At 39.8% G+C, this 13,420-nt stretch overlaps 1 protein-coding gene across 1 annotated transcript in view; it reads left to right on the top strand.

Annotated features, from left to right (window-relative positions):
- The window catches only part of taf2 (TAF2 RNA polymerase II, TATA box binding protein (TBP)-associated factor), a 105,654-nt gene that overhangs the window by 6,424 nt on the left and 85,810 nt on the right, over positions 1–13,420 (top strand). Inside the window, exons 4-6 of the mRNA XM_077711832.1 lie at positions 735–789; positions 8,917–9,077; positions 12,934–13,052. Coding sequence (XP_077567958.1) covers positions 735–789; positions 8,917–9,077; positions 12,934–13,052 — 335 coding nt within the window. The remainder of the gene's footprint in view (positions 1–734; positions 790–8,916; positions 9,078–12,933; positions 13,053–13,420) is intronic.

The raw sequence follows: 13,420 nt of genomic DNA, 5'->3' as shown, positions 1-13,420 counted from the left end.
TTTAGTGCAGCCCAATGCAAACCATGTACCCGAAGCATCCGGAACCATTCCGCGGTTCAACCACTGAGCCCCATCAAAATCAACACTCTTGGCTAAATGACGTGCCCGAAAAGCACAGCCTGGCAACAACCACTCAAGCCGCGCACTGCAAGAAAATGAAGCACCGCAGACCGAAGCCTCCCATTGTACACAGTGCAAACCGATTTGACCCAAGCGATTTGATCCTTTCCACTCAACAATTGGTGAGCTTTAATCAAAAATATTTTTCTCGCCCAAATCATGAATTTCACGATTTGGCCACAATAACGCAAGATGTCCACTTGGGCATAACAAACATCCCAGATGCTTTGCCATGTATACATAAATAGTGGTACCATGAGATGTGAGCTTAATGCGTTTTGGGACCAAGTTCGTATGTGAATTTACTCATACCTCAAATCAACGTTTACAATAGAAATTAAAAACAAATTAATTTGTTCCAACCCTCTGGAAAAAACAAAAACAAACTGGATATTGGAATGGAAAACATTTTGTTCCAATTCGCCGGCTATTAACGGAGTAACAAAAAACAGTGCAGTGGTTCTATACCTGGGTTCGGTAGAGCCTCCGCCACGGGGGTCAAGACAAATCGACAATAAAATATAATGACAATAAAAGCATTCAATTCAATTTGCATTCACGCCTATATCTGTTTCACTTTGTACTCATACTTTTTTTTATTTTCATTTTTTTACGACCCACCAGGTGGTGTGTATCAACAATATCAACTTCCAGAGAAAATCTGTTATTGTAAGTATATATTTTTTTGAATTGTTCATTCATTTTCTGTACTGTTCATCCTCACAAGGCTATGGAGTGCCGGAGCCTAGCCAAGCCAACTATGGTACACTGAAATTGTTGCCAGACCATCACAGGGCACACGGTGATGGACATTCATTCACACGGACACTCATCCATACCTATAGGGCAATTTTGAGTGTCCAACTAGCTTTTTCTGCATGTTTTTGGGATGTAGGAGGGAATTAGAATATGTACAGAAAACCCAAGCAAGCCCAGGGAGAACATGCAAACTCAACCCTGAAAGGTTCGGACTTTGGGCCGAACCCTCAATCCGAGAACTGTGAGGCTGACACGCTAACAACTCGCCCACCAGTCCACCTTGTTTGTATTCTGTACAAGACCATACAAACATGTACAGTCGTACTTTCATTTATGGAATTACAGTAGTCAGTCGTCATGTTACGGTTTAACTTTCGTGGCTTCACTATATCGCAGATTTTTTTTTCTGGGGAATTAAGAATTTAACTTTTTTTTAATGTTTTGAATTTTTCAAGTTTATAAAAATGTGAAAATCCACGCTAAAACTTGCAAGCGAAAGCAACTCCCTGTCTTCCGCTAGCTACCAGGACTCTGCACCGAAGGAAAAAAATGTATTTTTTATTTTTTAAGTTCATACTGTGAAAATCCACGCTGGAAGCCCCATTTGCTACTAAAATTCAGCACTGCACTGAAAAAGATTTTTTTTTTTTTTTTTTTAATACGGGTGTCCCTACTTTTTTACGTTTTTTGATTATCGTGGCCATGTCTGGTTCACATTAACCGCGATATTCGAGAGATTACTATAATATAATAATAATCGGACATAGGCTTTGTCATCATCATTGACTCGACAAAAGCCAAATTATCATCGTACCCAGAAACTGCGTATGAAGAAATTGGTAGTGCTTTTCTCCATAAGGTGCATTTTCCCGGCACACAACCCAAATAAGTGATAATTTCGGACTCGTAATGTGGCATTCTGCCGTGATGGATACATTGCATCACCCTCCGAGCGGATCACTTACCTCTCACTCTTTCACTTACCTTCAGTCAGCCAGTAGGAGACAGATCACTGCCTAATGTCTTCATGTCACCCCTAAGTTATTACACAGAAGGGATTGTGTCGTGTATTTGGAATATTATTTTTACTGTATTTGGTTCCAGAACTTTATTTGTATCATGATTTATTTCATGAATACAGCAGTTCTTGATATGTACAGTTGTGGTCAAAAGTTTACATACACTTGTGAAGAACATAATGTTATGGCTCTCTTGAGTTTCCAGTTATTTCTACAACTCAGATTTTTCTTGGATAGAGTGATTGAAACAGATACTTTGTCACAAAAAACATTTATGAATTTGTTTCTTTTATGACTTTATGGGCGAACAGAAAAAAGTGATCAAATATGCTCGGTCAAAAATACACATACAGCAGCGCTAATATTTGGTAACATGTCCCTTGGCCATTTTCACTTCAATTAGGTGCTTTTGGTAGCCATCCACAAGCTTCTGGCAAGCTCCTGGTTGAATCTTTAACCACTCTCTTGACAGAATTTGTGCAGTTCAGTTAAATTTTATGGCTTTCTGACATGGACTTGTTTCTTCATCATTGTTCACAAGCTCTCAATGGGTTTTAAGTCAGGATTTTGGGAAGGCCATTCAAAAACCTTAATTCTAGCATGATTTAGCCATTCCATTACCACTTTTGAGGTGTGTTTGCAACGCTCCGTTCAGTGCTCGCAGAGACGTTACAAAGAGGTATAGTTGCGACCAGAGATATTACACGAGGAGTTGCGGGGGAGAGTCAGTGCCCCTGATGTTCTTATGAGCAGCCAACGAGAAGTAGTATACGATATTGCTTGTATTAAGTTAATCCAGTATGTGAAGTCACACCAGGGGAGACAAAACCCTAGACCATGTTTATTCTAATATCAAACATGCTTGTAGCGCCACTTCCCTCCCTCACCTGGCTGGATCAGAGACCATCTCTGCCTGTCCTTCTCCCCCGTATACACTCCACTCTGGAGGCTAACAAGGCCAAAAATAAAGCTAATAAAAACTTGGCCCGACGACGCCCTTTCTCAGCTGCAGGACTGCTTTTCCTGCTCCAACTGGAAACTTTTCGAACACCACAACCTCCGGGACTTCACGGACACTGTACATCCCTACATCAAAAACTGCACGGAGAACTTCACTTTTAATAAACGGATACAGCTTTTTCCTAACCAAAAACCCCGGATGAGAATGGAGACACAGGCACTCATCATATGCCCTAACACTGCCTTCAGGTCAGGGGACAAGGTACAATACAGCGCTGCTAGAGCAGAACTGAAGAGAGGCATTAAAAAGGCCAAGGCAGCATATAAAAGGAAAATTGAGGAGCACCTCACAGGAAATAACCCAAAGAAGATGTGTCAGGGAATACGACATATTACCAATTGCAATAACAATAATGTCTGTTAACGCAGATGCCTCACTAGCTGAGGAACTGTACCGCTTCTTAGTCCCCTTTGAGACTGACGAATCAGACCCAGTCTCAACACCCCCACCACCACCCTGCAGTAGTACACTGAAGTTTCAGGAACAGGAAGTGAGACTGGTAATGCGGTCTGTGAACACCAGGAAGACTGCTAGCCCAGACGGAGTACCTGGGAAGGTGCTCAAAGCCTGTGCTGACCAGCTGACTGGAGTTTTCACAACATTTTTCAATTTTTGCCTGCAACAATGCATTATTCCCCCCTGTCTGAAATCTGCCACCATTATCCCTGTCCCCAAAAAGCCAACTATCGACAGCCTGAATGACTATATAGGCCTGTTGCACTCACGCCTGTGATCATGAAGTGCTTTGAAAAGTTGGTCGGCCGCCATATCAGGAATACAGTCCCTCCCTCAGTTGACCCTCACTAGTGCTTATAGTGCAAACAGGTCCACTGAGGATGCTATCACCATAGTTCTACACACAACATTGAGCCACCTGGAGCACCATGGGTATTCAGGGAGGATGCTTTTCATTGACTAATGCTCAGCCTTCAACACTATAATACCGGACATTCTGACTGACAAACTCCCACCTTGGACTATCCTCTTCCATTTGCTGCTGGATAAAGAATATCTTAACCAACCATCCACAAACTATTATTCTTGGTCCCCACATCTCTTCATCCATTACACTGTGCACTGGCTCCCCTCAAGGCTGTGCACTGAGTCCTCTTTTGTACTCCCTGTACACACGACTGTACACTAACCAGATAGATCTGAAAATACAACTTCAGGAACAGGTTAAAAAAGTGTGAGATCAATTTAATAGGAAATAGGTTTATTACTGGACTGCAAGATTTGATTGGATAACTTTATTCATCCCGCATTCCGGAAATTACATTGTGGCAGTAGAAAGAGGGTAATTAGACAGAACAGTAAAGCAAAAGTACAAAGCAAATCAAAGTAAATGGAATCATCAAATCATTAAAACATAAAAGCAGCAAAAATAAAACGGGCAAGAGTGGACAGAGCTACTGCGGCCGCCGGATGCCGCTTAAACAGCGCCATTTTGGTTGCTGTAGCTAAAACGGATACAGACTCAAAAAGGCGTAAAGTTGGACAAAAACTGGAACCACACAGGAAGTCTTCCACGAGATGTGGAACTTCTGCAGACTGTGACCGAGGTGGAGAATATGCAGAGTCACTCTTCCAAACTTATCCGCACAGTTCCTCAGTAGTCTGAAGCTGAAGAAAACAGCAGCAAGGCAGAACTCCTCGACTCTGTTGCTGGTAGGCGCCGACAGCTCTTCCATTCCATCCCATGATGGAATGGTTGGTCAGAAGCGTTGCCTCTTCTCCCGGCACTTTTGTCCAGCTCCGAAACTCCGGTGGTACTGAGGTGTTGCTCCTTCTGCTGCATAATGTAACAGCTAGTCCCATGTGTGTGACAGCGTAGGCATGGCTGGATGGTTCCATAAAAAAGAAGTAGCCAAAGATGTGGGAGAATTTTCAAACAGCTATGAACCGATCACAATCTGTCGTCCTCGCAATTCTCTCTGAATGAACTGTGGTCAGTCTTTGTATAGGAAAACAGGGCATAATATGGTTTCTATGACAAAGACCAAACTTGGCAAAGTCTGATTAATCAATGACGAGTCTCCATGGCAACGACCAAACTTTGTGCAAAGTCCGGTTAATCAGTGTCAAGTCTCCATGACAACGAGCAAACTTATGACGATGTTTCTATACTTTCAAAAACTGATGTGAACAAGCAATTGCCATGCGACATTGTCATATTATCTTAATGTTATCTTACACAACCCACCAGTCTAACTCCATCATCAAATTTACTGATGACACCACCGTGATCGGACTCCTCTCAGGAGGAGATGAGTCGGCCTACAGAGATGAGGTCAACAAACTGTCTTCGTGGTGCTGAACACCACGAAAACTAACGAAATAATCCTGGACTCTCGCAAACAGCACAGATCTGGCCCCACTCCTAATAAATGGAGTATGTGTAGACAGGGTCTAGTCCTTTTAAATTCCTGGGGGTCCACGTCACGTAATTTCTTTAGGGTCTTCGGGAGGAACAACTTTGACACATTTTCTGGTAACCTTCTATAGAGCCACTGTGGAGATCATCCTGGCATCACAGTGTGGTACGTTGGAAGCACGGCAGCAGACAAAAGGGCCATGCAGAGTGTGATTAACACTAACCAGAAGATTGTCAGCTGCTCTCTGCCCTCACTGGAAGACATTGCCACCCCTTGTTACCTCAGAAGAGCCAGGTACATTGTCGGGGACCCATACCACCCTGGTCACAACCTGTTCCAGCTGCTGCCCCCTGGCAGATGTTACATGTCTCCCAAAGTACGGACAAATAGGCTTAGGGACAGTTTTTCCCACATCCATCAGGACTAAACTTGCAGTAATAATGTAAAGCTGATATTCCTAACAATTGGCAAATAGGTCCTGAAATGTTTGGCTTTCTGTACCGAAGCAGAAGCATATACAGTGGTACCTCCACAAACAAGTGCCCTGACATATGAGCAATTTGAGATATGAGTAAAATTTACAAGACAATTAGACAGCAGACGCGAAGGTCTGCTCATAAGAACATGGGCACTGTCTATTTCCCCACAACTCCCTCGTGTAATGTCTCTGTGGTCGCAACTCGTGAAATGTCTCTGCGGAGACATTACACGAGTCTTGGGCGGAGCGTCACAGTTTTCAGTGTTTTTTTCCCCATTACTCAGTGTGGAGGGCCTATATACTACTCGTTGGCAAGTTGTCGTGCGTTACTTTATTGTGGAGATATTTTTGTGTGTCATTTTGGGAATATTTTGAAGGGAAGACAAAAGCAAATAACCCTCTATAGCAGGGGTCTCAAACTCAATTTACCTGAGGGCCGCAAGAGGCAGAGTCTGAGTGAGACTGGGCCACATCAGTATTTCCACAAGAAAAGCGCTGATAAAACATTCCAACGTTATCAAATATCTTTATTTTTTAACGAAAAATAATGGATTAAATAAATTAACTTAAATATTAATAAAAAATAAATCAATAAGTGATAAAAAAAATAAATAATAATGAAAATACAGTAGATATACAGTGGCTGGCTAAGTAGAGAAAACTAATTATTTTTATTCCGTTTCAAATGTCTGTATTAACAGCTCTTTAAATTTTAACATTCTGAACTTGAATGGAACATTGAACATGAAATATTCTGGACACAGCTTCTCTTACTTCTTGCTGCTAGAGACCTGGCAGCGCTTCTTCTCACATAGCTGAGTCACATTTGGTTTAAGGGAGGAAGCAGTGGAGACCCTCAATAGAGCTTGAAGATGCTCATCAGTAAGTCTGGACCTATACTTGGACTTATTGAAGTTCAAGGTGGAGAAGAGTTTCTCACACAAGTATGTGCTCCCAAAAAGGCACATGGTCCGCTTGAACATTTGGGAAATTTCAGTGAAACTGGGGGTCAACTCTCTCAAAAATTGCCCAAGCTTGTCTGCTTCTCCACTCACCTCCCTGAACTTGGCTTTGAGTGCAGAGTTGCACTGCAGGTCAATGAGCTCCATTTGAAGCTCAGGAGGGGCATCTTGCACATCAAAGGAGAAGGGGTCCGCAAAAATTTGAAATGTAGCTTTGTGTGTCTTGAAGTCTGCAAATCTGTGATCAAATTTCTCCTGCAGCTTCGAAACACTTATTTCTCACCACTGAATGGTGTGCCTGCATCCACAAGAGCCTTGCATGCTGGGAAATTGAAAAGGTTTGTCTAAGAGAGCTGGGCTTTCCCTAACAAAAAATTAGTGCAGAATGCTCTCACGTTGTCATAGGCAGGACTGACATGTTGCCCCTGGCCTTGTAGCTTCTTGTTCAGTACATTAAGCTCATGTGTGATATCAACAAGAAAAGCTAATTCCATGAGCCATTTGGGATCACTAAGCACAGGAACAGCAACCCCTTTTATCTCAATGAAGTCTTTTACTTCTGCTCTCAACTCAAAAAAATATCTTCAATACATTTCCCCTGCTGAGCCAACGTACCTCAGTGAAGTAGAGCAAATCCCCATATTCAACAAAGAAATATTGCACTCCTCACTTTTCTTGAAACTGTCTGTGCTCATCACTGACCTTTCTCTTCACGGCAGGCTTTGAAACAGACATCTCTGGGGCTGTAATGTGTTTACACTAGGAATGAGCCTCGGATTGAATTTTTAACTTTCAGTCGCGCGGTTCTGTGGCGCATGTGCACTTTCGATTTGACCGTTTAAGTTTCAGTCGCGCGGGTCTGTGGCGCATGCGCACTTTTGCTTTCTGATCGTATTGGATTACGGGAGCTCTCTGTACCGAGCGGAGTGAGCGATGCACTGGACAGCCCGGCCAATGTCCCACCCTCCAGAGCCGTATACATCACCGTGATTGGTTCATCCAGCTCCCAACACAGTCATTCATATCAATCTTGCGGGCCCCACGGACATTAATCTTGCATATTAAGACGCAGGCTGCAAATTATTGTCCCGCGGGCTGCGAGTTTGAGACCCCTGCTCTATAGGTTGCTTTTAGCCGCATCTGAAAGTCAGGGCAGGGTTCAGGCAAATAGAGCCAACCCAGGAGAAGAAATGCATCAAAACAATTAGAATTAAGTTTAATTTAAGGTTAGATTAAACTTATTTTTGAGTCTGTGCATCGTAATCCAAGTTCATTTAAATTTGTTTCTGTTGTTACGAGCGCATTGCCGTGCAACCACCCCTTCTGTCCTTTCTCCCCTCAGCAAAATACGTCAAATTTTCATAATGTTAAACACCTTAGTGCTATTAAACAACTAGTTATTTGTCACTTTGTTAATAAATGATGAATTAAAATGTTTTTCTAATCCAATATCCTGTTTTTGGTGTTTTTTCCGAGGGTTGGAACAAATTGGTTTGTTTTTAGTTCAATTCTATGGGAAATGTTCGTTTGAGTTACGAGAAAATTGACTTCTGAGCTCAGTCTCAGAACGCATTAAACTCGTATCTCGAGGTACCACAGGTCAAAGCTGCCAACTTCTCTCTAATTTCCGAAGTTTACCCGGCCAAGTAGTGGAAATTCCTGTACTCCTGACAACCTCTATGACATCCTGAAATCCCCAAAACTTAATTCACCCTACAGCTGACCCGTGGGGTCTGGAGGAGGTCCGACAGGCAGCAATGCCAAGCAGGATAAACACCTACCTGTAGTCAGATTAGTCTGAATGTTCTAAATAGTCTGAATCGTAAAAATAGTCTGAATGTTCATTCAATTTTGTATTATGCTTGGGGATTAACTCTTACTGTCACAGTAAAACATTTACAAAACCCCAATTCTAATCCCCTTAAAATTAGGCAATTGGGGCCAATTAACGATAAATTCCAATCTGATTTTGATCCACTACATACATCCCCATGCTACATTGGAATTTTTGCTCGTACACTCTCTGCCATTGTTTGGGATGTGCTACGCAACCTATTGTTCATTCGCCAGAAATGTGTCAACAAAGATCCTGCTCTACACTCGTATCGATTTATGAATTGATGTCTATTAATTAAAAGGAAGAAATGTCATTGTTTCTGATTTACTCTTTTTTGTCACCCAGGGCTATGTTGAACTGACTGTCGTCCCGACAGTAGCCAACCTTAACAGAATCAAGTTGAACAGTAAACAATGCAGAATCTACAGGGTCCGAATAAATGATCTTGAAGCTCCTTTCATTTATAATGATCCCACTTTGGAAGTGTGCCACAATGAGTCAAAGCAGTAAGTGCAGTATGTCATTCATTAACTTTTGTAATTTTGTTGCAGTTTTTTCAGCAGGCGTTGATCTTGTGAAGGATATATTATAGTAAAAAAAAGAATCTTAGTTTAGGTTAAGAATAGAGTTCCTCAAATTATTTTACACCTGTGACAAACATATTAAATGCCACCTGTCTAAAAGTACATACTGCGTCTCCCACCGATCATATTTCTGCATACCATGCTGTTAAATGCCTGCTCACTTTTGCATTGTTCAAGCGTCAAATGATTCTCAGCTTGGAGGAAGTTTAACATCAGACTGTCTTTTTAACCCGCCTGTCTGAATTGGCTCTCTTTATAAGAAATTGTTTCGATTTTTGTTTCTTAGGAAAATACTTCTCAATTTAGTGGCCGGTCGACTTGCCGAAAGACATTAGGCCGACTGACATTAGGCCGACTGACATTAGGCCGACTGACATTAGGCCGACTGACATTAGGCCGACTGACATTAGGCCGACCGACATTAGGCCGACCGACATTAGGCCGACCGACATTAGGCCGACCGACATTAGGCCGACCGTCATTAGGCCGACCGTCATTAGGCCGACCGTCATTAGGCCGACCGTCATTAGGCCGACTGACATTAGGCCGACTGACATTAGGCCGACAGCCAACTCGCCGAAAGACTATTTGGGCGACAGCCAACTCGCCGAAAGACTATTTGGCCGACCGACTATCTAGCCGAAGAACATTTAGCCGACCCGCTCGCCCCGCCCCCGGTTGTGTGTGTGTACAAGTTTTTCAACCTCGGCCCGCGGGCCATATACAGAATAACAAGTTACTGATAACATTCATTCAGAATAACAAGTTACAGATAACAACATTCATTTAGAATAACAAGTTACAGATATCAACATTCATTTATAATAACAAGGACATTTATTCACGGCCAAACAAAGAAAGGAGTTATAACAGTAGATACTCTAATTATGCCAGGATAGAACAAATTAGATTAATCTTTGAATTAAGGTTCTCAGCAAATCATTTTGAATATATATTTAAAATATTGGAAAATTATTTAAAATAAAATGATATTTGACAGGTATAAATTACCAGTCCAGTCTGGGTTTGAATCGGCAGACCCAAATGCAGTAAAATTATTTGTCAATCAAGTGGAAGTGTTCTGCCGATTCAAAACCAGTCCAATCTGGTTTTGAATCGGCAGAACACTTCCACCTGATGGACAAATAATTTTACTGCAATTTAGTCTTGTTTCCGGGTTAAAAACGCACTTTTTACCGGGAAATCAGGCACCCTGGGCTCGGTTATAGTTTCTAATTTTATTTATGATGCGGTGTTCGTATTTATTCATTTAGCTGTTTTTGGCTGAATTCAAAGTCATTTCTGTGCATTTTGGGGGTTTTCACCATTGATGTCCATTGCTGTCTTTTACCAGGGAAATCACTACCCTGGACTCGGTTTAAACTTCCAAAGAGCTCCAGTATCAGTATTTAATCATTAAATGTCGTTTTGGCGTGAATTTAGCATATTATAAATATTATAAATATACAAAATATTCCTGAATACTCTTTTCATGGGAAGAATATTCAGGAATATTTTTATTTAGCAGCAGCACCATATTTGAACTTGTAGTAGTTGTTTAATTAATAACTCTTTGGAGTTAGATATATGCAGAAATATATACCTGTTAAATATGTTTTAATTTTGAATAATTTCCCAATATTGTAGGAAATATATATCCAAAATGATTCGCTGAGAATTCAAAGATTGATCTCAATGTTTTCTATGCTGGTGTAAATTACAGTATCTAATGTTAATACTTTTTTATTGCTATGATTACTTTGTTTGGCCGTGAATAAATGCCCTTCTTGTTCTTAATGAATGTTATCTGTAACTTATTATTCTAAATGAATGTTGTTATCTGTAACTTGTTATTCTAGATGAATATTGTTATCTCTAACTTGTTATTCTAGATGAATATTGTTATCTCTAACTTGTTATTCTAGATGAATGTTATCTGTAACTTGTTATTCTAAATGAATGTTATTATCAGTAACGGGCCGAGGTAGAAAAACTTGTACACACACAGGGGCGGGGCGAGTGCATCGGCTAAATGTTCTTCGGCTAGATAGTCTGTCGGCCAAATAGTGGAACGGCCAATTCTATGTTCGGCCAGATGGTCTTTCGACGAGTTGGCTGTCGGCCAGATGTCAGTCGGCTAAATGTCTTTCGTTAAGTAGACAGTGCGCACCATATATATATATATATATATATATATATATATATATATATATATATATATATATATATATATATATATATATATATATATATATATATATATATATATATATATATATATATATATATATATATATATATATATATATATATATATATATATATATATATATATATATATATATATATATATATATATATATATATATATATATATATATATATATATATATATATATATATATATATATATATATATATATACATATATATATATAGAGAGAGAGAGAGATAGATAGATAGATAGATAGATAGATAGATCTCTGTCTATAGATCTCTGTCTATAGATCTCTGTCTATAGATCTCTGTCTATAGATCTCTGTCTATAGATCTCTGTCTATAGATCTCTGTCTATAGATCTCTGTCTATAGATCTCTGTCTATAGATCTCTGTCTATAGATCTCTGTCTATAGATCTCTGTCTATAGATCTCTGTCTATAGATCTCTGTCTATAGATCTCTGTCTATAGATCTCTGTCTATAGATCTCTGTCTATAGATCTCTGTCTATAGATCTCTGTCTATAGATCTCTGTCTATAGATCTCTGTCTATAGATCTCTGTCTATAGATCTCTGTCTATAGATCTCTGTCTATAGATCTCTGTCTATAGATTTCTGTCTATAGATCTCTGTCTATAGATCTCTGTCTATAGATCTCTGTCTATAGATCTCTGTCTATAGATCTCTGTCTATAGATCTCTGTCTATAGATCTCTGTCTATAGATCTCTGTCTATAGATCTCTGTCTATAGATCTCTGTCTATAGATCTCTGTCTATAGATCTCTGTCTATAGATCTCTGTCTATAGATCTCTGTCTATAGATCTCTGTCTATAGATCTCTGTCTATAGATCTCTGTCTATAGATCTCTGTCTATAGATCTCTGTCTATAGATCTCTGTCTATAGATCTCTGTCTATAGATCTCTGTCTATAGATCTCTGTCTATAGATCTCTGTCTATAGATCTCTGTCTATAGATCTCTGTCTATAGATCTCTGTCTATAGATCTCTGTCTATAGATCTCTGTCTATAGATCTCTGTCTATAGATCTCTGTCTATAGATCTCTGTCTATAGATCTCTGTCTATAGATCTCTGTCTATAGATCTCTGTCTATAGATCTCTGTCTATAGATCTCTGTCTATAGATCTCTGTCTATAGATCTCTGTCTATAGATCTCTGTCTATAGATCTCTGTCTATAGATCTCTGTCTATAGATCTCTGTCTATAGATCTCTGTCTATAGATCTCTGTCTATAGATCTCTGTCTATAGATCTCTGTCTATAGATCTCTGTCTATAGATCTCTGTCTATAGATCTCTGTCTATAGATCTCTGTCTATAGATCTCTGTCTATTTATCACGGTTACAAAAGAAGTGTTATTCTTGCAACAGATGTAAAACAATGATGTTTCTAATAAAGCAATGCATTCCAGCAAATTTATAATAATACCAATAATAACCCTAACATTATGTAGTTTTTTGTGTGTTTGTATATATGTAGAAAAAAACATACTTAAAAAAAAAAATATGACAGGTATGATATCTACTCTACTAATTCAACAGAAGGAACCTGAATTACTTCTCCAGTGCTTATACGGCTGCAGTGAGTGCTGTAGACCCTGATGCTGGACATGGGGAGTTGGTCATCAAAGTTCCTTCTGAACTCTGGAAACAAGGGGATGGTGAGGCAATCCACATAAAACCATTGTATCAGTAATTATTTTTTAGATGCTTCATGTAAATGGAAAAAGTCTTTTCACAAATCATTTTTTAAGTTCTTAAGGGTAACTTCCTTTGGCAAAAAAGATATCCAGAAGTACTCACAGTTACAATTAAATGGTCTGTTCAAGTAAGGGTGTGTTGGATGATACCGAATCATGCAGTGTGACATCCTGAATTTGGAATTGTACAAAGACAGGGCCCTCTTCAATAGCAGAGACTCAATTAGGTTATGTAAGATTAGACAAAGTCTCTTTGCAAATGCTTGTTCATATCGTATTAGTTTTTGTAATTATAACAGCATCTTAGTCATCCTTATGGCTGACATGTC

Source organism: Stigmatopora nigra, unplaced genomic scaffold (assembly GCF_051989575.1).
Source record: "Stigmatopora nigra isolate UIUO_SnigA unplaced genomic scaffold, RoL_Snig_1.1 HiC_scaffold_45, whole genome shotgun sequence".
NCBI classification, from domain to species: Eukaryota; Metazoa; Chordata; class Actinopteri; order Syngnathiformes; family Syngnathidae; genus Stigmatopora; species Stigmatopora nigra.
This window is presented reverse-complemented; position numbering and strand designations above follow the sequence as displayed.